Below are 22296 nucleotides of genomic sequence, written 5' to 3'. Positions count from 1 at the left end.
CCCTTTCAGCCGAGGAGCCACGCGCGGCGGCAGAAGCAGGAGCCTGAGATTGGGAAGGGCGCCGGCGCGAGGCGAGAGCGTCAGTGCGGCGGAGTGGCGGGCGTCGCGGGGTCGCCTTGGAAACGGGCCGGGGCCGCGCGGACGGGCGCCTCGCCATGGCGGCGGGCGTGGGGGCCCAGGGTGGCGCCATGGGCCCGCTGGTGGGGGCCATCGACCAAGGGACCAGCTCCACCCGCTTCTTGGTAACCAGGGGAGGGGGCGGGTAGGCTGGGAGGGAGGGCTCTGGGGTCCTTGCTGAACGAAATTGAAGGTTTTGATCCTACACCCAAAAGAGTAAAAGGGAGACAAATAGAGGCATTAACGCAACCTTCGCTCTAACATGAATGTAACCTGTCTTTACCCCTTCATCCCTTTATGGTGGTCTCGCGTATTTTATAGGATTTTCTTAAGAAATATGCGTTAACTACTTCTGCTTAGGTTGCCTCAGTCTACACTGTGGAATTAATGCACTTTGACTGACATAGCTCAATGCTACGGATTCGTGAGAGCTGTAGCTTTACAAGCTCTTCATCCTTTTCTGCCAAATAATAATAATAAAATAATAAAATTATCCCACCCTATCTCCCCGAGAGGACTCGGGGCAACTTACAACAGAAACAGAAACAACGTCAGGTGTACTTCTAGAACAACTCAAAAATAACAAAATTAGAAATTTAAATATATAAATCAAACATTTAGGACATGTTTACTAATAGTCTAATAATAGTAAACAGTTAAAACATTAAACACAATGAGGCAATTTATGACAGGCCAATAGGGCTAAGGTAGTGTCTGAGTCAGAGGGTTGGCCGAATTAGAATTATTATATTGTACAATTCCAAAGGTTAAAAAGGACCTTGGGGCCCCTGGTGGTGGCGCAGTGTGTTAAAGCGCTGAGCTGCTGAACTTGCAGACCGAAAGGTCCCAGGTTCAAATCCCGGGAGCTGAATGAGCGCCCGCTGTTAGCCCCAGCTCCTGCCAACCTAGCAGTTCGAAAACATGCAAATGTGAGTAGATAAATAGGTACCGCTCTGGCAGGAAGGTAACGGTGCTCCATGCAGTCATGCCGGCCACATGACCTTGGAGGTGTCTACGGACAACGCCGGCTCTTCGGCTTAGAAATGGAGATGAGCACCAACCCCCAGAATCGGTCACGACTGGACTTAACGTCAGGGGAAAACCTTTACCTTTTATATGGGTCTAGTTACCATCCTCCATCTGCCTCCCAATTTTCTCCCCGTAACGTCCATCCCCATTCTTTATGCCCTCCCAGATATTCCCAGATCTCCACAATTACGGAGTGGGGATACGGTTTAGGCACAGAAATGCAGCCCAGGTATTCGTGGGAGGTGTAAACTGTGGTATAAGGTCCTTGGGGAGACAGATGGGGTGTTACCATGTTGGTAAAAGTTCTATAAGTGCCAAGATCTTATTGATTGGCTTAACATAGGTAAGTTGCACATAAACCCAGAGCCTCAAGCTTGTTTAGTCCACAGGACTTGCCCAACCCACCCTGAACCCAAAAAGACCCTCCAAGACCCCAAAAAGAGGTTAGTTCCTCATCATGCTACAAACCCATGGATTCTATAACACTGAACCATAGCAATTAAAACTGGTGTCAAACTTCCTTAATTCTACAGTGCAGATACACGCCATCCGAGTCATTTTATTTTCTTTTGAAAAAGTCCACCAGGATTTCCAGGCTTTTAAGAAATCACACTCGTGACCTTTCTGTGATCAAACAAGACAATTTGTCAATTGCCCCTTCCACACAGCTGTATAAAATCCACATTGAATTGGATTATATGGCAGTGTGGACTCAGATCACCCAGTTCATAGCAGATATTGTCGATTATCTGCCTTTATATTCTGGGTTATACTGCTGTTTGGAAGGGCCCTTAGTTTCACCAGCCACTTCTCCAAGGGAGCACTTTGCAATTTTTCCCAATAGCAGATCTCTTCATTGGGACACAAGAAGAAAGTGCAAATGGACACATCCACCTGGCATAGTTGGCATGTTTTCTCTTTTGCAAAGGCATAATTGTGAGTGGAGGACAGCTTCGGGCCAGCCACGATCCTTGTATTCCTTACAAAATTATGATTACATATACAAATAGATTCAGCAGAACTAAATTCTTCTCTCTCCTGAAGGATGGTGTATGTGAAGTATGTGTTTGTGTCTGTGAGGAAGCTACTCAATATATCACGGAGAAGGGATCTGGCTTCTCTTGAATTGGAAGTATTGTTTCCTTATAAATTAGAGTAAGTAACTTGTGACTGTCTGGATCTTGTTGGACAGCAACTTTCGTCATCTCTGCCTAACTTACTCAACTGTGAAAAGTAATGGCACTGCAGTCTGGTGACATCTGGAGAGCAACAAGCTCATCACCTCTGCAATAGATGTATTATTTCCTTGTTGTGCTGCTTGGATTTTTGTGTGCTATGAGAGGCAACAGAGGACAGAATTTATTTCTGAAGTCCAGGATATGACGGATGTAAACAGTAATCTGTCATTCTCTTATACTAATAGTGTATCTGTGCTTACAGCTGGTAAACCCATTATGTATGTCTCATTAGATCATCATAAACAGTGGTTCTCAACCTGTGGAACCCCAGGTGTTTTGGCCTACAACTCCCAGAAACTCCAGCCAGTTTACCAGTTGTTAGGGTTTCTGGGAGTTGAAGGCCAAAACATCTGGGGACCCACAGATTGGGAACCACTGATCTTAAGCCTGTGAGTTATCGAACAGCATAATTCCACTGGTGAAGCAATATATTTGTAAAATTTGGAAACTTCTCTCAGTGTTATTTTTTCCCATTCTTACACTACCGGCATTGTTTTAAATTGCTTAATCAAGGCTGTTAGCAATTCTGTTGTGAAAGTGCTCCAGGGAAGTATTGCTTCATTCAGAGATTACTTTGCACTTCTCATAGTTGTGTTTAATAGACTTCTGGCGTCCTACTGAGACAATGTCTGCTGATGGACAATAAATGTAGTATGTTCAAGTTTATCCAGCCATTTTTTAAAAGTTTTGGATAGCATAGGGAAGGATTAACACCCCTGTAACATTTGTCTTGCTATCTGTGCCCCTGTTCAGAAGATTTCACCTCACTTTTCTTGTGACAATTTGAAAATTTGAGGTTGTCATGGAAGCAAGGATTGCTGATAAAGTTTCAGTGGATTTTCCCATGATAACTCTTCCAGGAGTAAATTTCCATTTCTAGGAGTAGATTTCCTCTCAATTCCTGTTGTCTCGACGCCATTCTTAACTAGGAATTGTATGTAAGTCAGATGTTTCTCATTCAGGGACTGTCTGTATATACAAAGTTTGAGAACCAGTGTGGTGTTGTAGTTTGACCATTTGACTACAATTCTGGACCACAGGGTTTGAATCCCCATTCAGCCATGGAGACCTTCTGGATGACCTTGGGCAAGTCACACTCAGCTTCAGAGGAAGGCAAAGGCTCTGAGCTCATCTTGCCAAGAAAACTCCATGATAGGATTGCCATTAGTTGGAAATGACTTCAAGCTATACGACAGCAGTATCTAAGTTTGTATATATTAACATCACAGTTGCTAAATCAAGTTTTGTAGTTACAATTCTATGTTCACATACTTAGGAATATCCCATTTAAATTGAAAACACTGACTTCAAGCATGCATAAAATATGCCTTTGTGCATTGATTGTCCCAAAGTCTCTGTTAATCATCACTAGAAGTAAATGGAAGACTGCAGACAAAAAAAAAATCTTTGAAGTTAGAAGACTTTAAAAGACTTAATCAAAATCCTACTGTTTATTTCATATTTCTAAAATCCTCTTTCACTATACTACATCACTCTCCCCACTACCACCACCTGTTTTTAAACAGAGCATAAGATCATACAAGATCTGGCTAAAGTTCAGAAATGTTGTTGTACCAGAGGTTATCAAAGCATGCCAAAGCAAATAGCTTTCAGGGACAGTCTAAAGTCCCTGCTACTGGGATGCCAGAACAGTTCAGAGAAATGTGTAAAAAGGGACATAATACAATGGTATATGGTAACATTGTGAGTTTGTCATTATAAGTAAATGTTAAATCTTCCTTCTGAGGCCCCTTCCACAGAGCTGAATAAAATCCCACATTTTCTGCTTTGAAGTGGAATATATGGCAGTGTGGACTCAGATAACCCAGTTCAAAGCAGATATTGTGGGATTTTCTACCTTGATATTCTTGGTTATATGGCTGTGTGGAAGGGCCCCCAGTTCAAAGCAGATATTGTGGGATTTTCTGTCTTGATATTCTGGGATATAGGGCTGTGTGGAAGGGCTCTCAGAGCCCCTCCACACAGCCATATAACCCAGAAAATCATTTCAGATAATCAACAATACCTGCTTTGAACTGGGTTATCTGAGTCCACACTGCCATACTGCCCGGGGCTGTGGTGCAGACGGGAGAGCAATGAGTCACTGACCAGGAGGTCATAAGTTCGAGGCCCGCTCGGAGCTATGTTGTTCGTCTTTGTCCTGTGTTAAAAAGGCATTGAATGTTTGCCTAATATGTGTAATGTGATCCGCCCTGAGTCCCCTTCGGGGTGAGAAGGGCGGAATATAAATGATGTAAATAAATAAAATAAATAAATAATGTATTCCAAATCAAAACAGATAATGTGGGATTTTATACAGCTGTGTGGAAGGGCCTCAATGGCAAAGTGTGTTATTGCTTTTAGCTGCGGAAATGCTTAAAGATACTCCAGAGCAGGAAAAAGGGAAGGTTGATAAAGGCATGTGTCCTGTCCTGGCACCACAACCAGAAACAAGGGCAGATATTATTGTGTATTGGCTGAATTTCTTTGGGCTTAAGAATATCCCAAGCCTGAGCTTAAATCTACACATGACAGTTAAAGGAAATTTTGGTCTGGAATAGAGAAAGGAGCCTTGGTTGAGAGATTTTTGGTGGATTGTTTTTATTTAGTGTTAATCAGAAGTCTGGGTATGGTGAAAAGGGAGGAGGATGACTGCCCAATATACTTGGCCTTAGGAAGACAATATACAAGTGTAGAAGTGGTAGAGAACCTTACCAAATTCTTTTAGTGAGACCTAGATAAAGATATAAATATCCTCTGACAAGTGATTCCTGATCTAAAGGATGATGACGATCTTTGTACTGGAAGGTATTAAAAAGATGTCTTAATGCTATTGGACAATCTCAGCATGTCAGCTAGTAGAAAACCAGTTGAATGCTATCTCAGACATTTGGCTTGGAAATTTTCTTCTCTCTGAGATATAGTCAATTAACTGGACTGTCTGAAAAATAGAGTAGGCTATATGTGAAATGTTGGCAAGCTTGTATCAACCTGCTCAACACTTAGGAACATCAGAATGTCTTGAGATTGAAAGGGAGATCCTGGATATGAAGTCAGGGAGATAGGGTAGGATAAAAAAAGTTGTTATTATTGAGTCAACCCAGTTCTCCTTTTTACCAGTGAAGAGCTAATAAAAGTAGGAAGCAAAAAAAAAAGTGAGGAGGCCAGTTTCTTGTTCTATCTTTCTGAGCGTGGGAAAAAGGAGTACAGTAGAGTCTCGGTTTATCCAACCTTTGCTCATCCAATGCTCTGGATTATCCAACACAATCTGCCTCTTACCCAGATCAACAACAGTTGCGTTTCGCCACTCCTGGCGAGTGGAAAGGCCCGCTTCGTGTTGCTGCCTAGAGAAACAAACATTGCTACCTAGAAAAACATGTTTTGGTGCTTAATTTGTAAAATCTAAATGCAATTTGATGTTTAATAGACTTTTCCCTAATCCCTCCTTATTATCCAACATTTTTGCTTATCCAACATTCAGCCGGCCTGTTTATGTTGAATAAGTGAGACTCTACTGTACTTTAAACCAAAATTACATCTCAAATGTAGTCATTCTAAAATACAACTTCTAATCCTTTATCTCTTTTGTTCTCTTTAGATTTCTTTATTTCATTATTCCTCAGGTCGCCTTGAAAAGGCAGAGCTAACAAATAACCTGTTTCAAAATATTGCTGTGGCAGGAAAAAGGCTGATTTTGTTGGGAATTTGTTTCCCTACATATTAGTTGATACAGGCTTGTGCCAATATTTCCTCCTGCCTCCTTAAACAGAAGGAAGCAGGCACCACCTGTTGTTTAGAGAGAAGATCTTCATTGAAAAGTGTTAGGTGTGGTTCCTGCTACTTTGGAATGGAGATAAATCAGCTGAATGCACCCCTAGATAATAATTAACTGCTATTAAGTGTTCTTAGAAGAATCTACCCTTTAGAAGGTTCTATTTATTCTGACCTTTGCAAATCAGACTGATATACTACATCAACTAAAAAGAGGACAAGAAAATCTAAAAGGAAGCTTGAATCATATGTAAAATTTACAAACTTTTCATATAAAATAATTACTCATGAGAGCCAGTGGGGTGTAGTGGTTTGAAAACTGGTTTGAGAATTGGACTATAGTTCTGCAGACCATGTTCAAATCCCTGCTCAACCACGTAAACCCACTGGGTGACCTTGGACAAGTCACGTATGTTCAGCCACAAAGGAAGGCAAATATACTCCCTGCCTCAGAAAACCACATGATTTATTTATCTTGGGGTCAAAGGTTGAAGATGAGCAACCCTATCTGCAAATTATCTGTACTTCTATTTGTCTCAAAGTCCTAACAAAAAGCTATGATTATGCAGAATATATTTTTAGTTTGGGTTCATCAGGAAGTGTTCTTTCAGTAGTATGCTATCAGCAGATGGCAGTTTACTGAATGCAATCCTATACATTTTTTTAGAAATAAATCTTCCTGAGTTCAGAGACTTACATGAAAGGGTATGTAGGATTGTAGATACCAATGAACAGAAATTTATGGCTCACTATAAGAAAGGTAAGGAGCCCCGGTGGTGAAGTGTGTTAAAGCACTGAGCTGCTGAACTTGCAGACCGAAAGGTCCCAGGTTCAAACCCCGGGAGCAACGTGAGCAGCCGCTGTTAGCTCCAGCTTCTACCAACCTAGCAGTTCGAAAACATGCCAATGTGAGTAGATCAATAGGTACCGCTCCAGCAGGAAGGATTATTAATATAATGCAAGTCAAAACCTAATTTCACATTCTACCATTCTAGTCATATAAAACGAATCCAGATTTTCCAAACATCTTGAAACAGGAATTAAAGAGATAGGTATGCCTACAAAGAGATATGTGTCCCATTGGAGCAGTTGTTCATAGCAAGTGTCATATTTTTGGGACTCTTACTCTGCCCACATTTCAACAGACATCTCAACAAGTCTGAACTAGGATCTGCACTGATAAGGAAATCATTAATAGTATTTTGCCATCTTAATTATGTACTAACACTGATCACTGTCTTCTTAGAGCCACAGCAAACTAGGCACCAGTTAATGATCAGCAAGTGTGGGTGCCAGATACAGAGCTTGCTAAGTCTGTTTTCAACTCAAATTGTATAATTCTGTAGGTATTATCTATGGTTAGGAGCCCCGGTGGCGAAGTGCATTAAAGCACTGAGCTGGAGACCAAAAGGTCCCAGGTTCAAACCCCGGGAGCAGCGTGAGTGGCCACTGTTAGCTCCAGCTCCTGCCAACCTAGCAGTTCGAAAACATGCCAATGTGAGTAGATCAATAGGTACCGCTCCAGCAGGAAGGTAACGGCGCTCCATGCAGTCATGCCGGCCACATGTCTACGGACAACGCCGGCTCTTCGGCTTAGAAATGGAGATGAGCACCAACCCCCAGAGTCAGACATGACTGGACTTAACGTCAGGGGAAACCTTTACCTTTACCTTATTATCTATGGTTACATCCCTGGAGCCCCTGGTGACACAGTGGGTTAAACCCTTGTGCCAGCAGGACTGATGACTTAAAGGTTGGGTTGCTGACATGAAGGTTGCCGGTTCAAATCCAGCCCGGGGAGAGCGTGAATGAGCTCCTTCTATCAGCTCCAGCTCCATGTGGGGACATGAGGGAAGCCTCCTGCAAGGATGGTAAAAACATTGAAATGTCCAGGCATCCCCTAGGCAATGTTCTTGCTGACGGCGAATTCTCTCACACCAGAAGCGACTTGCAGTTTCTCAAATCGCTCCTGACATGAAAAAAAATCCCTGGGTTCTTTCTCTTGAAACATGGCAATGCTCTAAAATTATCAAGCCTTTATGAACCACTCAGTTATGTTTGCAGACTCCCCCTTTCTCTCTGCTTCCATGTTTTTATGTCCATAATGTTTGAACACTTGGAGATTTGATTTGAGAGCTTCTGTTCTTCAGGAACTAATATAGTGCAGTGCATTGAGCATTGGGTTTTGAAGACCAGTGTTCAAATTCCCACTCATTCATGGAAAGCCACTAGGTAATCTTTGGCAAGTCATACTCTCTAGGTCTCATGACAAGACAACCCCCCCCCCCCAAAATTTTTGCCAATGATTCCTGAATAGTTCAACCATCAGCACACAGAGCACCTTCCATTAGGATACTTGATAGGGATGCCATGTTCTTCACTGGCACAATGTTGGTGTTTCCCTAAATGTTCTTTTCTAAAGGTACCTTTGCATCTGCAAACCATTTTCTAATACACAGTGACAAGGACAGAACAAGCAAACAAACCCATAGCAAGACTCTTAATTTTATCCACTCTCAGTATTTTACATCCCTAATGTTTTGTGCTATTCTTCGTGTGTGTGTCAAAATAAAAGGTTGTCAAACGTTGTTCCTTATAGTTACAGTTCTTGCATGATGACATATCCTGAACAAGACATTTTATTTCCACTGGTGGGAAATGCTCCATGTTATGGTTCGGTTTAGCCCCCAGATACAGAAGTTTATTAGTGATGCTCCATTGTTTGAAGTTCAGCTGATCAACCAAACTCAGAAACAATGGCTGTTAAATGTTGCTTTTTCTTCATCTTCTTTACTGTCCCTTCTTTTTGTCTCATGCTATGTGTGAGCTGTCTTTATTCCACTGCCCTTTTTGTCTATAAACCTGTCTGGGTTGGGCTCCTGAAAGTATTGGTGGCCTCCCTTTGTCTATTTGATACATCATCATTTCATAGCATTGCAGAACTGCGTCATGAGATTGAAAAAACCATCATATACTAAAGATCCCTAAATACTGTCCTTGTAAGTATGCTTTTAGAACTTTCAGTGGAATTCTGTATGATCATGCTGTACTATATATCAGTAAGCAAAAATAATATTTGTTAGGGCACTTAATCTGTTTTTAATGCCACTGTCATCACTGAAACCTGCTTCCAAGTAAATGTTTAAGATGAAGTATGTGCCACTCCCATTAATTGTGGCATTCCAAAGTGGTTTGGTGAAATGTTATGTTCTGTTGTTAACAGGTTTTTAATGCAAATACATCTGAATTGCTGAGTCACCATCAAGTAGAGATCCAGCAGAAATTCCCCAAAGAAGGGTATGTTTCCTCCCTTTCTTAAACATTTGCCATTCAGTAATGTGATACGATTAAATTTTGTGGATTTAAAAAGATTCACTAAGCTATGTTTCCTAGCAGATTACTTGATAGCAAGTGAAACTGATGTTTGTAAGATGTCATCACGATCATAGACGAAACATCCTTATGGTAATTTGTATCCATGATATCTGTGGCAAAATCCAGCTATTTAATTTTGATCTTTTTTGTGTGCTTCTTTTCTTTTCAAGGTGGGTAGAACAGGATCCAGTGGAAATACTTCAGTCTGTTTATGAATGTGTGGAAAGGACGTGTGAAAAACTGAACCAGCTAAATGTAGACATTGCCAATATAAAAGGTATTACTAGGAGCAGGGTGTTGATTGGGGAGGGAGGAACTCATGGAGGATTTCTCATGCCAAATTTAGGAACCAGGAAAATCGCATTGCATGATAGGAGTTCCCCTCATTTCAAATCAACCCAAAAGATGCAAATACTGAAATATATTTTATTCTCTTAAGCTGTTGGAGTCAGCAATCAAAGAGAGACAACTGTGGTGTGGGACAAACTAACTGGAGAGCCTCTCCATGATGCTATTGGTAAGTAGGAAGGTTGTCTTCCACTATATTACATGCTAACCCCTTTTTAATGTTTTAAATGATGCAGTAGCTTCCCTCTTGCCTATAGTTACTTTATATGCCTTTTTTAGGTCACTAAAATGAGTAAATTTTGTCCCTTCATATATTACATTCTAATCTTTCTTCTTCAATGTTAAAACTTTTTAAAATACTATTTTATTTGTCAGGGGCTTTAGGACATTGCATATTTACTTTTCCTTTTTGCCTGATTTTGTTTCTCTATTTCACTGATACCCACATGAGAAAGCGCCCTGCTGAAAACTCATGGAATCCTTGTTGCTTTCTTCTTGGTATCTACTATAGCTGGATGTTGTTATAAGAAGGGGCCAGTCACCTTAATCTTCATGGCTAGATTTCAAAGTACAGTCTAGTGTTTATACAAGGCTGGTGGGTGAGGTCTTTAGAGCAAGATTCAAGTATAGACTGGAAAAGCATCCGAGAGTATCTGATATAGTTGTATCTGAAAGATAAAGTAGTTTTAGGATTGGTTAGTGCCTGAATGGTATACTGCTTGGAACCACTGCTAAATAAACCTGGAATAAATCCTAAGTGTACTTGTTATTCTTCTGGTAGATTGTAAAAAGTTTGTGTAACATAAATTCTATTTCTTAAATAAGTAGTTGCACTGTTCTAAATAAGCTTATAGCATTGGAGAGGCACTGCTAAAATGCCATATGAGAGGAAATGTCTAAAATCAAGGCCTAAATCCAATTATTCATCCTAATTAGAGTACAGTGTCCCCTCACTTATTGCAGGTGTTAGGTTCCAGGACCACCCGCAATAAGTGAAAATCCACGAAGTAAGGATGCTATATATTTATACATTATTTTAGTAGTGATACACTATTTTAAGTCTTTATCAACCAATCGTGTGTTGATAAATCTCCTCATTCTCCTCTCGTTGCCGCTTGGGCTCCTTTTCTCTCCCTTCGGCTTCTCCTTCCTCCCTTTCCTAGGCTGTAAATTGTAATTTCTTATGATTTATAATATTATTTTAGAGTTTATTGAAAATCGCAAAACAGCAAATCTGCAAAAAGCGAACTGTGAAGTAGTGAGTGAACACTGTACACCCATTGTATCATTGGACGTAGTATAAGTGCTAATCTTTCAATGATTCATTGAGACAATGGATTCTCTTCTAATTGGGACTAGTACTTGGATTTGTGCCCATGCAGGGAATGTGATATCAAGGCAAGACCAGAGCAAGACATACACAACTTTAATTATATGGATTCTATGAATTCTAATGCAGTTCTTCTCCCTTACCAATTCATTTTTGTAAATCTTAAGTGTATGAAACTCTTTATTTGGGGCGAGGGGGGGGCATGCTAACACATACATGGGTATGTGTGTGAACCTGGTGAAGTTGTACATGAGTAATTTAGGCTTTATACTTTAAAAATGATAACTAACTTGCAATTTATTAGTTTAATTGATATGTGGTCTTTTCTAGAGTTCAGTACCCAAGATGGCTTATAACAAATAAAAACAAAAGTTTAGCTACAAGTTATTTCATATTCAAGTTTAAAAGACTTTAAACAATTCTGTTAAATCACTAACAGTTTCAACATATATTAAAGTAGAACAGCTTTATAGGCTAAAACCACATGCTCCTTTAAAAAACATTTGCTTCACTAAGTTAATAGTTGAAGGTCTTAAATAAAGATGTCTTTGAGTTGTTGGTGGAAAGAGAACAGATGAGAGACCAACCAAGTTCCTACAATAAAGAAATCCATAGATTATGAACAGCTGCTAAGATTCTGAAATCATGGCAAAACAGAAAAAGGGTCATATCATGACATATGGTCTTTCAGATAGTTAGGACCCAAACTGCATGGTGCTTTCAGGGGTCATAACCAGCACTTTCAATTAGACTTGTAACAGACTTATTGCCAGTGAAGTTGTTGCAACATGGGAGTTATGTATAAATTGTTTAAAATGTTCTGCACAAAAGCCTTCACCTACCACTAATGTTTGCTTATGATTTATAGTATGGCTTGACCTTAGGACCCAGCCTACAGTTGAGAGACTGCTTAAACGAATTCCAGGGCAAAATAAGTCCTTCTTAAAGGTAAGGTTTATTTTTAAAATATTGGGAATTGTTGTATTGTTGTGGAGTTTTACCAGACATGATAATCCCTCTGGTAGCAGTCAAAATAAGATATGCTTAATATGAATTCATTTTTCTTTACCATTCTGTTCATTTGTGGATTCAACAGCTGAAGAAATTCAATGAAGTCTTGAGATAAGGGAGGAAGTTTTAAAAAGTTTTGTTAATAATGTATATCACTAATACAAAGACTAATAATAAAATCCTATCAATGTCCCATTGCATAATTGAACATATGATGGCAGACTAAAATATTTATATTTCATTTTTTTTGTTATATTTAAGTGATCACTGTAGAAATTGCTGTAGCCACTTTGAAAGTAGCCAATATAAAAACAGGACATTCTGTCAATATGCTCCCCTCAATGTATGTACTGACTGTGCAAACATGGACAGGAGCTTAGAAGAGTTTCAGCATCTTTTCAGTGTGGTGGATATTCAAACTTTTTTTTTCTTGATCTTTGATCATGAATTGTTCTGGAGTTCGATTTTAGTACATGTAGCATTTGCAGAATTGACATGTGATGAGAAATGAGACTCTAAACATTATCTTTTTTATTATGCTTATACTGGAGACAAATCATCTTTAGCAGATTTATTCAAAGTATTTATTCTTTTATGCCTAACTAACTTTCACTCTTGCAGAGTAAAACTGGTCTCCCACTTAGCACATACTTCAGTGCAGTGAAACTTCGTTGGCTTCTAGATAATGTGCCAAAAGTCAAGCAAGCAGTTTTGAACCGGAGAGCTTTGTTTGGTACTATTGATTCATGGCTGATATGGGTAAGTTTTCAATATATTGAAATGAATATTTTTGTTTCTATCTCTTCTCAGCTGAAATCCAATCATCTTGAGGCTTATACAAAGAGAGAAATGATTTCTGCTGTCAGATTGCAGACACATTCATGTGCCTTAATCTGAACAAGATTAGTTGAGGAATATATTAAAGCTGGATAAAATGGGGACACATATCAGTTATACCATAGTAATGTGGGAAGTCCTAATGCATGTATCAGTGAATGTACAAAGGAGCAAGATCATGTCCACTGCCTTAGCATCTGCTCATTTGACATAATAATAACAACAACAACTCAAGATGGGGCACAACATTGTTAAAATGCATTATAATACTATACCACATTCCTTAAAAAGCAGTGAAGCGCATAAAGTAAAGAAAGTCTGGACCTTCAACAGATATATATAAACCTCCCTTGCTTAGTTTCCAATATACCTCACAATCTCTGAGGATGCCAGCCATAGATGTAGGCGAAACATCAGAAGAGAATACTTCTGGAACATGGCCATATAGCCCGGAAAACAACCCTATTTGGGAATTGTTTATGTATTTAAGTTTATTTCTGCTTATCCCTCTTTTCATGAGAGAGGGTTTTTTTTACAGATAGCAATAGTAAACATGTACTGTACACAATCTTCAACTGCTGCTACCAATTTGGTCATATATAGATACCTGGTTTACTTAAATTTCCTCTATTGTTATCTTTGTTTATTCAGAGTTTGACAGGTGGGAAAGATGGAGGTATCCACTGTACTGATGTGACCAATGCCAGTCGAACAATGCTGTTTAACATTCACTCATTAGAATGGGATGAGGAACTTTGCAAGTAAGTTGTTTGTGCAGCTCCTAAAATAGTAGAAATTATTTACTAGTTTGTTTATTTTCAGAAACTAAATCTGATTTGCTGATTCCTAGTTGAAATTACAGTACAGTAGAGTTCCGGTTAACCAACTTCCAGTTATCCGACTTACTGTATTATCCGACATGCCAGGCCGGCCCTTTGGAGGCACCCCATGTGCATTGCTAGGCAGCAACACGCATGGAGCTTCCCTAAACCGGCTTGCCGGGAGGGATAATAGGGCCTTCCTATTATCCGTCAGTTCTGGTTATCCGACATTCGGCCCGCCCGTGTATGTCGAATAACCGGAACTCTACTATCAGTTCCATTAATGCAACTGAATTTAATAGTTATGTTTTTCAGCATCACATGTAGTTAAACTTCAGATGTCCTGAGTTTGAGTTTAAATAACATATTGAAGCAACAAAATTCGCTAGAGTTGCTATCTTGGCCCAAGCTTGGTAGATGTCATTGGCATCTCAATGAAGTACAGCTTAACTGATTGAGTGACTTCTACAATGAATTTGTTCATGCCTGTAACTGTTCAGAAGTGCAAACCAACATAAATTTGACTAAGAGATATAGATCAGCCCTCAATGGGATTATCATAAAATAATTCATCCGATCTAACTGTGTAGATGATACCAAAACAGAAGCATGACAGTGTGGAAATTTAAAGACAATTAAATCCAACTAGTTTTTATATTGTAGATGTTATCATTTACCTTTCCTCACCCCTCTCTCAGTGAACATACATTAATAATTTTGCACTAATCTCTGGAAAATACTCTTTTTCCAGGTTTTTTGAAATTCCTATGGAAATACTTCCCAAAGTGCGGAGTTCCTCAGAGATTTATGGATTGATGGTATATTTACAAATTTAATATTTTTTCAAGGGCTTCTAGTTATTTGCATCTTTAAGAAATATGCTTGCTTAATCTGCATCATGGAAATATGTTACGTGTTCTCTTGAAAAATCTTTTTTTCACAAGCAAATAACCAACAAATGGAGCCCCCGATGGCACAATGATTTAAAGCCTTGTGCCAGCAGGACTGCTGACTTGAAGGTTGGGTTGCTGACCTGAAGGCTGCCAGTTTGAATCCAACCTGGGCAGAGTGTGAATGAGCTCCCTCTGTCAGCTCCAGCTCCATGCAGTGACATGAGAGAAGCCTCCCACAAGGATGATAAAACATCAAAAACCTCCAGGTGTCCCCTGGGCAACGTCCTTGCAGACAGCCAATTCTCTCACACCAGAAGCGACTTGCAGTTTCTCAAGTCGCTCCTGACACACACAAAAACCCCAGCAAATTCTAAACTTGTGGTAAACTTGTACAAGCTTAAGTATATTTACATTTTGAAAATATAAAATGTTAAATTTGTATTTGTTCCAAGTTACATTTTGTGAAATCAATTTTGTTTACATAAGTATATGTAATCTAAATAATTTGTAAAGGTTTGTATATATAGAGAGAGGAGGATTATTTTGTTTGCATATGGAACTTATTTTGAACTTGCATGGAAATTCAGTTAACCTCTTCTTTAAGTAATTAGGTTCAATGCCTACAAGATTTTAAAAAGCAGACATCCAGCATAAGCATAATGAAAGATGTATGGCTTTAGGTGGTTCATTTTGGAGCCAAAATTTGATTGGTGTAAAGGATGAGGGATTTATATGAGGAAATAATTGGTAAGGGGACATGAGATAGTCTATCAGCCTTTGAAACTGTGAACATGTTTGTGTTTCCTCCCCTTTCCCACTTCCCTTCTTGCTGACTAGAAAATCTCTCCTACCTTGGTGAGTAGGATTTTGTTAGGATGCCAGCCCGTCACATCTTCATCCATTCTGCTCAGATACAGTGCATTTCCTCGGGGAAGCCCCATTCCTCTCTAAAAGGGAATGAAGCTAGGTGAACGTTTTTTACGTTGATGCATTTTTGTTTAAGGCCTGCAGACAAATGTGCAGCTCCATTTTTTAAAAAAGTACTTCAAAGAAAACATTTTAAATGCCCCAAATGGAAATGTACTGGCTGTATGGTATGCATGGCTTCACTGAACTCAAGTGCTGCTGCTGAATGTGCAAGCACATACAGTTGGTAAAAACAAGCTGTTTAGGAATGGGAGGAGTGGGTAGGCAATAGATTCTGGCATGCCTGGTTGTTTGTAGGAACACAACGGCATATTTCTTCTGGCTCTTTGAGGAAACATCACATAGTTTCACAACACCAATAGCATGACCTTTCAAAATATAATCTTCTGTCTTTTTCTAACTAATCTGCTACAATCACTCTAGCACTATATAATATGCACAAACCTCCCATTTTTAAGCATAATGTTTTCTGCATATTGTAGTTCTGAGTTGGTATTTTGTGTACTATTCAGTTGGTACCAAAAACCAGCTGTTACTCTGTTTTGAATAGTAGCAAAAGTTGGTATTCTACTTTGATGTGGAGATAGATGGGTTTATCTTACCTTTTTATTAACTGGAGTTCAGGTAGCCATTTACCAGTGTGTCTTAACAAAACAAAACCAAATGTGTCACCCTAAGTGGGACAACAGAGCTTACTGATCTGCTTATATAATTTACACCTGGTAATATATGTGTATTGATTAAAAAAATAGAAATACCTACTATAATTTAAATACTGACTTAATCTCATCAGTCTGGTTTAAGGTGCAACATGAAAGTCCTTGTTCTCCATCATATGATTCGATATCTGACTGTCTCTGTATATTTCAATCTTAATTTAGACCTGCCTCTATATATGTAAACCTATATATGCCTTAAAATAAAGAATGTACTCTCTAAAGTTGGATGCATGGCCACTCTAACTGGGTTTGCTGGGGGGGAGGGGGATACTAGTGACTATAAAAAGTGAGGTGAACTTGGGAGACAAGGATTTACTTATTGTATCAGAAGCAAAACCAAGTGGGGAGACAAGGAGAAACTGTATATTTTTCCAGTTGCCAATGCTTTGCAGTCCTGAAGCTTTTATTGCAACTTAAATCAGCATTTTACTCTTCTGGCTCTCTCTCCATCTCACCTAAAGGAGTTTCCAATCCAGAAGTACTACACTAATGTGTGATTTGTGAAAGTGGTACTTCATAGTATTCTCACTCTACAGTAGTATCAGTGGGCATATAGAGGTGGTGTCAGTTTGTCATGTTCATAGGCCACATATTTTAACAAAAACCCATCTGGTTTCTTTCAAAGTAATAAGTAGAGCCAGAGCGTCTTCATACGTAATGCTGGGATTTGTAGCTATTTATGACTCCTACAGGATGCTACCCATTTTTATCCTTAGCACCTTTTCTCATTGGAACAAACTGAAACTGAACACAAAGAGGTCTGATTTATGTTAATAAACTATTTCATTGTCTTATATGGGGAATCATAAATGATGAGTAATAACCAGTTCTGCCTTTCCATGTAACTATATTTCAGTGGAACTCAAATAGAATCCAACAATGTTAGTAAGGAGAGATTATATGGCAAAAGATTATTTTCTCCTCCCATTTAATTGGCTAATTTATTTTCAGAACCTTGTCATTTTTCATTGCAATTAGAAATTTCCTTTTGTTTGTTTGTTTGTTTGTTTGTTTATTACAAAAAAACTGAGTAAATGTATGGATATAACTGGATTTAATATAAATAAGATTTATATTTAAAAAGAGATTTATATGTTAAATGTACTTGACCTTTATTCAGATGGTTTTCTAGCTATATGTATTTATTTACTGTACTTATACCCTGCCCTTCTCACCCCCAAAGGGAACTCATATATGTTGCATTCTTTCTTTACAAAATATTGAGAAAATTACTAGTTAAAAAAGAAATGACATAGAATATTTTTAAAGAATAAAATCTTTCTTTTTGGTTAGAGTTCTGGAGCTTTGACTGGCATTCCAATTTCTGGGGTAAGTTTCCTAAATTATGCTCAAATGATTACCTTATTTATTTATTTATTTATTTATTTACCATATTTATATTCCGCCTTTCTCAACCTCCAAAGCGGACTCAAGGCAGCCTTACAATAGGCAGCAATTTGATGCCATGCACACATATATCAAATAAACAATTACAATTAAAACCAATAATTAAAACATGAATTATCAAAACATAATTTAAAATTATGCAATCAAAAATAGAATACAGGGCCGTTTCATTTGTCAATCACATTGACTCGTAGTCACATATTTCACTGCTCCAATTATTTGTCAAAAGCTTGATTCCGAAGCCATGTCTTGAGGGGTTTTTTTCCTGAAGATCAGGAGAGAATACAATTTGTGCTTGTTGCTAGAATATGTATTATTTAAAATGGAGGGATAAAGTCAGTTAAAGGCACATGTATGAATGAATTGCATGTGTTAGTACAATTTTTGTATTAGTTGATCCTCCATTCGCAGGTTTCATGCTTGCTGTTTTGATTATTTGCAAGTTTGAAGCTCGCAGCTTTCGTGAGCAAGGGACTTGTTTGGGAGACATTATGCCACAAGTCTCTCTTCCACCTGGCATCTCCCTTTCTTTTTCTGAGACTCAAGGCATGCTGGTAAAAAGAGAAGCCAGCCCTGTGCTTCTTCACCTGCGTGGCAAATCGAGGTCCTCTTCCTTTTCCTGTGTGCTGCAAATCTGTGTTCTGCCCGGTCAGATGAAGAGGAATACTACCAGGTGGAACAGGTATTCAGCACACAGGAAGAATAGGAGAAGCCAGATCTGCCAGGTAAATGAGAGTGCAGAATAGGGAGCAATTTCTTTTCTTTGTCCTATTTTCCACAACTCTCTGTTTACCAGGTGGAACACAGAACTGCAGCTTGTAAGTAAGAGGAGGAGATAGGCCAGTGCCACTATCTGGCTCCTTTTCTTCTAGTTCTGCAAGTCTGTTTTAACCAGGCAAAGAACAGAGCATGTGGTACACAGGAAGAGGAGGAGGAACCAGACCCACAGTGTTCTGGTTCCTCCTCATCTTCTGATACGCCACATATTCCTGGTCTCATCTTCCTTCCTTTGATGGGGTGAGAGAAAGTCACATGCCACAGAGGAGGAGGAAAAGGAGATGGAATCCACAGTGTGCATTAAGTGGTATGTGGGACCAGATTGTCCTCTGCGCCACTCCTCCCTCCCAGAGATGGTAACAGTGGTGCTCCTTTCCCCCCTTCACCAGAGATATTCACAGTTTTTTCCACTTTCATGGGGTAGCTATGCCCCTAACCCCGTGAAAGTCGACATTAATTTAATTCATTTTAGCTGAATTCCCAGGCTCAGGTCCGGAACAGATGAGATCATAAAGAAGGAACATTTCAGGCATTTCTAAAGCTGTGTATATTATTTAGTTAGTTGCACATAATTTGTTCCTATACCAGAATAAATCCTTAATGTAAAACCTCTGTTGAAAGAGCTCACATACAGCTTGGACTACACAATTATGTTTACTAGAAAACAAGGGAAACTGTTTTGAAATTAATTAGTTCGTTCAGTGCTCTCTTCATTGAACAACTGGTGCCCCTGATGGCGTAGTGGACTAAAGCCTCGTGACTTGAAGGTTGGGTTGCTGACCTGAAAGCTGCCAGGTTCGAATCCCACCTGGGGAGAGTGCGGATGAGCTGCCTCATGAGAGAAGCCTCCCACAAGGATGGTAAAAACATCAAAAACATCCGGGCGTCCCCTGGGCAATGTCCTTGCAGACGGCCAATTCTCTCACTCCAGAAGCAACTCAAGTTGCTCCTGACACGAAAAAAAAAATTGAACAACTTCTAGTTCACTTACTCCTACTTAAAAAAAGTCTCTCCTCCCCCTCCAACCTTGGTGTAATTGCTTCCTGCATTTGGGAACATTTGGGGATAGAACAATTTCATGGCCATGGGATTCAAAATACTGTGTAGCCTTTAGTCTGCACTTTCCCTATCCTGTTGAATATGATTGAAGTACAAATTAACCATGCTGGATTATGAACTTCTTCTCTTATCTTCCAGTAGAATTTTCCAGTAACAAAGATAACAATCACTTGTCAAAACTGTAGTTTTACATAAGATCAGAAGTAAGCATCTGTTTTTGAGAGTGATAAATAATTCATAATTATAGTAATTACTTATAAAAATTAAATAGTAAGAATTTAAAGAGATATGTTGTTGTTATGGTGAATTATGGTGACCCTATGAGTGAGAGACTTCTAACTCATTTGTTTCCGAACTTGGTACAGAGGTTGCCCAATGTAAAGCACATTGCAGAAGTCCAACCTTGAGATTACCAGTATGTGCACTACCATCTTTAGGTCTTCCAGTTCTAGAAAGAAAAACATACTTGATTTGACTTGAATATTAAATATTCAATTCTGCTTTGGCTAAACATTATGGGATTGTTTATCATTCCAGTGCTTAGGTGACCAGTCTGCTGCTCTAGTAGGACAAATGTGCTTTAAGGATGGTCAAGCAAAAAATACGTAAGTATGAATATGAGAAATGACATCAAATCATCTTTGCTATGATACTTAAAAAAGTGTGAAGTAGCCACTGTAACATGCTTACTAAAATACTCAAACTGTGAATGAGAATGGTTGGAATCTTTTGCACATTGACCACTGGGCTTATAAGTCTCTTGCTTTTGGGTTGGACCCTGCCCCATCTGGAAGATCGAGTATAATAGCATATAACCTTATAGATTATAGTAGTTATTGATACTGGTTTTAACTTGTCATGTTTTTGTTTCTGTTTTGGGCTTGGCCCCATGTGAGCCGCCCCACGTCTCTTCAGGGAGATGGTGGTGGGATAGAAAAAATAAAGTATTATTTATTGTAAACATTTCAAGATGATTAGTGTATATATATACAATACTTTCCATACTCCTTTTACGTTTTCCCAGACAGGTCTATGGCACTGTGGGGGACTTTAGTAGTTTATCAGATAGCTACCCTGTGCAAGATGATCTAACGATGTTGTTTAAATATAGTGGGCACTTCAGTTTCACAGGGGTAGGTGCACAGGACACCCATTAAAGTAGGGAAACTGTGAATATCTTCAGCCCCTCCCCAACCATATTTCACACACATACAAAAGTACCTGTACTACCATTTTGTACTTCACTCGCTCATTGGTTGTAGGGCAGCAGCAACAAAGATGGCAGCAAATAATTGTAAATGATCCCAAGTCCTTGAAAGTTTAATCCATAAATATGGTGGGACAATTGGGATAACTTCAGAATGCATTCAAAATGTCAGAGATGATACAGCTTAGAGTATACAATCTGCTCCCGTTGCTCCTTTCTCTTCTGCTGCTGAAAGTGGTACACAGGGAGTGTTGCTGAGTTCAGTGTAGTAGGGAGAACTAGGCAGGCTAAAAATTGTAGATCAGTCTGAACATGGACAGGACTTTGGCTAACAAGACAACCCATATTTGCAAACCTTTCATTCCTTTCCAATTCTTGGCTGGTTTCTGAACTGGAAAGTGTGCAGTCCATTATTCCAAGGGCTAGTTGCTTGTGAGCTGGCTGGCTTCCCTGAGCAAATTAAATATCAGAATAAAACATGTCCTTTTATTCCTTGTGAAGAGGATTATATAATATACTAGCTGTGCCCGGCCACGCGTTGCTGTGGCGAAGTATGGTGGTATGGGAAATAAAGTATTGAGGAATTGGTGGTAGTTAAGGTCAAGGGTAAAGGTTTTCCCCAGACATTAAGTCCAGTCGTGTCCGACTCTGGAGGTTGGTGCTCATCTCCATTTCTAAGCCGAAGAGCCGGCGTTGTCCGTAGACTCCTCCAAGGTCATGTGGGATGACTACATGGAGCGGCGTTACCTTCCCGCCGGAGCAGTACCTATTGATGCACTCACATTTGCATGTTTTCGAACTTCTGGGTTGGCAGAAGCTGGGGCTAACAGTGGGGGCTCTCTCCGCTCCCCCAAATCAAACCTGTGGCCTTTCGGTCCAGAAGTTCAGCAGCTCAGCGCTTTAACACGCTGCGCCATCAGGGGATATTATTTCCTAAAGGTTGTGAATATACAATATTTCTGATTGGGTTTTTTTGTTTGTTGGAGGCAAGTATGAATGCTGCAATTAGGAAAAATGATTAGGATGTAATGGCCTTGCAGCTTTAAAGTCTGGCTGTTTCCTCCCTGAGTGAATTTTTTGTTGGGAGGTGTTAGCTGGCCCTGATTGTTTCCTGTCTGGAATTCCCTTGTTTTCAGAGTGGTGTTGTTTGCGATATTTTATGTGCTTCTACTGTCTGTGGCCCTGAGAAAACAGAGGATTTGCCAGACTTTGATGATGGGAATACTTTGTTGGGAGGTGTTAGCTGGCCCTGATTGTTTCCTGTCTGGAATACCCTTGTTTTCAGAGTGATGTTGTTTGCGATATTTTATGTGCTTCTACTGTCTGTGGCCCTGAGAAAACAGGATTTGCCAGACTTTGATGATGGGAATACTTTGTTGGGAGGTGTTAGCTGGCCCCGATTGTTTCCTGTGTGGAATTCCCCTGTTTAT

At 39.5% G+C, this 22296-nt stretch overlaps 1 protein-coding gene across 3 annotated transcripts in view; it reads left to right on the top strand.

Annotated features, from left to right (window-relative positions):
* The first annotated feature begins 8 nt into the window (after positions 1–8).
* Positions 9–22296, top strand: part of gk (glycerol kinase) — a 37737-nt gene continuing 15449 nt past the window's right edge. For 2 of the 3 annotated variants that reach the window (XM_008107370.3, XM_008107369.3), the window contains exons 1-11: positions 9–242; positions 9379–9452; positions 9701–9807; positions 9970–10047; positions 12077–12156; positions 12841–12978; positions 13708–13817; positions 14629–14695; positions 15608–15625; positions 17710–17745; positions 20197–20264. In XM_008107370.3, coding sequence (XP_008105577.2) covers positions 156–242; positions 9379–9452; positions 9701–9807; positions 9970–10047; positions 12077–12156; positions 12841–12978; positions 13708–13817; positions 14629–14695; positions 15608–15625; positions 17710–17745; positions 20197–20264 — 863 coding nt within the window. In that variant the 5' untranslated portion in view covers positions 9–155. The remainder of the gene's footprint in view (positions 243–9378; positions 9453–9700; positions 9808–9969; positions 10048–12076; positions 12157–12840; positions 12979–13707; positions 13818–14628; positions 14696–15607; positions 15626–17709; positions 17746–20196; positions 20265–22296) is intronic. The other variant, XM_003218909.4, reaches the window with a different exon arrangement.

Source organism: Anolis carolinensis, chromosome 3, assembly GCF_035594765.1.
Source record: "Anolis carolinensis isolate JA03-04 chromosome 3, rAnoCar3.1.pri, whole genome shotgun sequence".
Lineage (NCBI taxonomy): Eukaryota > Metazoa > Chordata > Lepidosauria > Squamata > Dactyloidae > Anolis > Anolis carolinensis.
The sequence above is the reverse complement of the archived record's forward strand: the minus strand, read 5'-3'. Positions and strand labels throughout refer to the sequence as shown.